At 38.9% G+C, this 1,672-nt stretch overlaps 1 protein-coding gene across 1 annotated transcript; it reads left to right on the forward strand.

The window, feature by feature from the left end:
• The first annotated feature begins 627 nt into the window (after positions 1-627).
• Positions 628-1,107, forward strand: LOC103238657 (large ribosomal subunit protein eL31-like). Its single transcript, XM_037996837.2, has one exon. It carries the CDS (start codon positions 654-656, stop codon positions 1,029-1,031), a length of 378 nt encoding a protein of 125 aa, XP_037852765.1. The 5' UTR covers positions 628-653; the 3' UTR covers positions 1,032-1,107.
• Positions 1,108-1,672: the final 565 nt, after the last annotated feature.

Consider the following 1,672-nt stretch of genomic DNA (forward strand, 5'->3'; position numbering starts at 1 on the left):
GTGTGTGTGTATTATGTGTATGTGTGTGTGCAAGTATGTCTGTATAATCTTTTTTCCATCATTCTACTCTTTTGGAGGTAAGATATGTAAACTCAATAAATATCATTAATCTCAAATACACAAAGTTCTATAACTATATTTCAAAGTGAAAGGTCATGGTACATGTTAGGACCTGCAAAATGGCTGGAGTAGAGATTTGTTTTAGGGAGAAGAAACTGATTACAGAAGATGCTGGAGAGAAAAATTTTTTTTTTTAATGGAGACTGACCCTGAAAGTAAAGTTAAGCAGTTTGAAATTTATTCTATGATCTGTTGAGAACCACTGAATGAGTTGAACAGAGAATAGTATAATCAGATTTATGTTTTAGAAAATTCACTGGCTACAGCAGAAAGAATTTAGTAGGGGCAAAACTGAGATGGATCAATTAGCAGGTGATTGCAATGACAGTAGAGACAGAGAGCACTGGGTCAATTTGAGAGATATTTGGGAAATAGAGTTGATGAGTCTTGATGTTTGTTAGAAGTGAGAGTGGGAGTGGAAAGAGGACTCCAGGATGGTTCCTGGTTCTGACCTAAGCAGGCAGGTTCTGGTGCCATTCACTAAGATAGGAAGGATAGTTCGTGCTCTTCCTTTCCAGCTTGGACCCGGCAGAATGGCTCCCACAAAGAAGGGTGGCGAGAAGAAAAAGGGCCGTTCTGCCATCAACGAGGTGGTGACCCGAGAATACACCATCAACATTCACAAGCGCATCCATGGAGTGGGCTTCAAGAAGCGTGCCCCTCGGGCACTCAAAGAGATTCGGAAATTTGCCATGAAGGAGATGGGAACTCCAGATGTGCGCATTGATACCAGGCTCAACAAAGCTGTCTGGGCCAAAGGAATAAGGAATGTCCCATACCGAATCCGTGTGCGGCTGTCCAGAAAACGTAATGAGGATGAAGATTCACCAAATAAGCTCTATACTTTGGTTACCTATGTACCTGTTACCACTTTCAAAAATCTACAGACAGTCAGTGTGGATGAGAACTAATCGCTGATCGTCAGATACATCAAATAAAGTTATAAAATTGAAAAAAAAAAAGATAAGAAGGATGGAAAAAGTGGGTTAAGAAGAAGCTAATGTGGGGAGAGGGCAGAGATCAGAAGCCAACTACACATGCTAAGGCCACAGCCAACTACAGACCTCACTGTGAAGGGAAGAGCAATCTCCTCTGGATGTAGATTGAAGCATTGATTCATATCTCCTGAAGAACACTGACTGGAGAGAGTGATTTGAGGACCAAAGTGGGAATGTGACTGTCTATTACTTAAGAGTCCACAGAAAAAACACCACATTTTCCAGAATTTGCATCCAGCGACAGAGAAAGTTTACTTCCATTGAATAAATTCAAAATTGTATTTTTGTTACAGCCCATGCATAATGGATTGAAGATACTAATTACAGCAATATAAAATTCTGTACTCTTCCAATTGAAAATACACATTCTCTCCAAGCACACATAAAATATTTATCAAAACTGACCACATAACCAGGTCACAAAGGACAGCTCAAAATTTTTCAAAAATGTAATCTCATAGAGATTACATTTGTAAAGCAAATTATCCCTAAATTAGACATCAACAATAACAATATGGAAAAGAAGATATATTTTGATTAAATGCACCTCCAAA

This window comes from Chlorocebus sabaeus, chromosome 11 (genome assembly GCF_047675955.1).
Source record: "Chlorocebus sabaeus isolate Y175 chromosome 11, mChlSab1.0.hap1, whole genome shotgun sequence".
NCBI classification, from domain to species: Eukaryota; Metazoa; Chordata; class Mammalia; order Primates; family Cercopithecidae; genus Chlorocebus; species Chlorocebus sabaeus.

Bases quoted from the DNA above. Each gene is read 5' to 3' on its own strand.
- LOC103238657 (XM_037996837.2), top strand. From the start codon at position 654: ATGGCTCCCACAAAGAAGGGTGGCGAGAAGAAAAAGGGCCGTTCTGCC.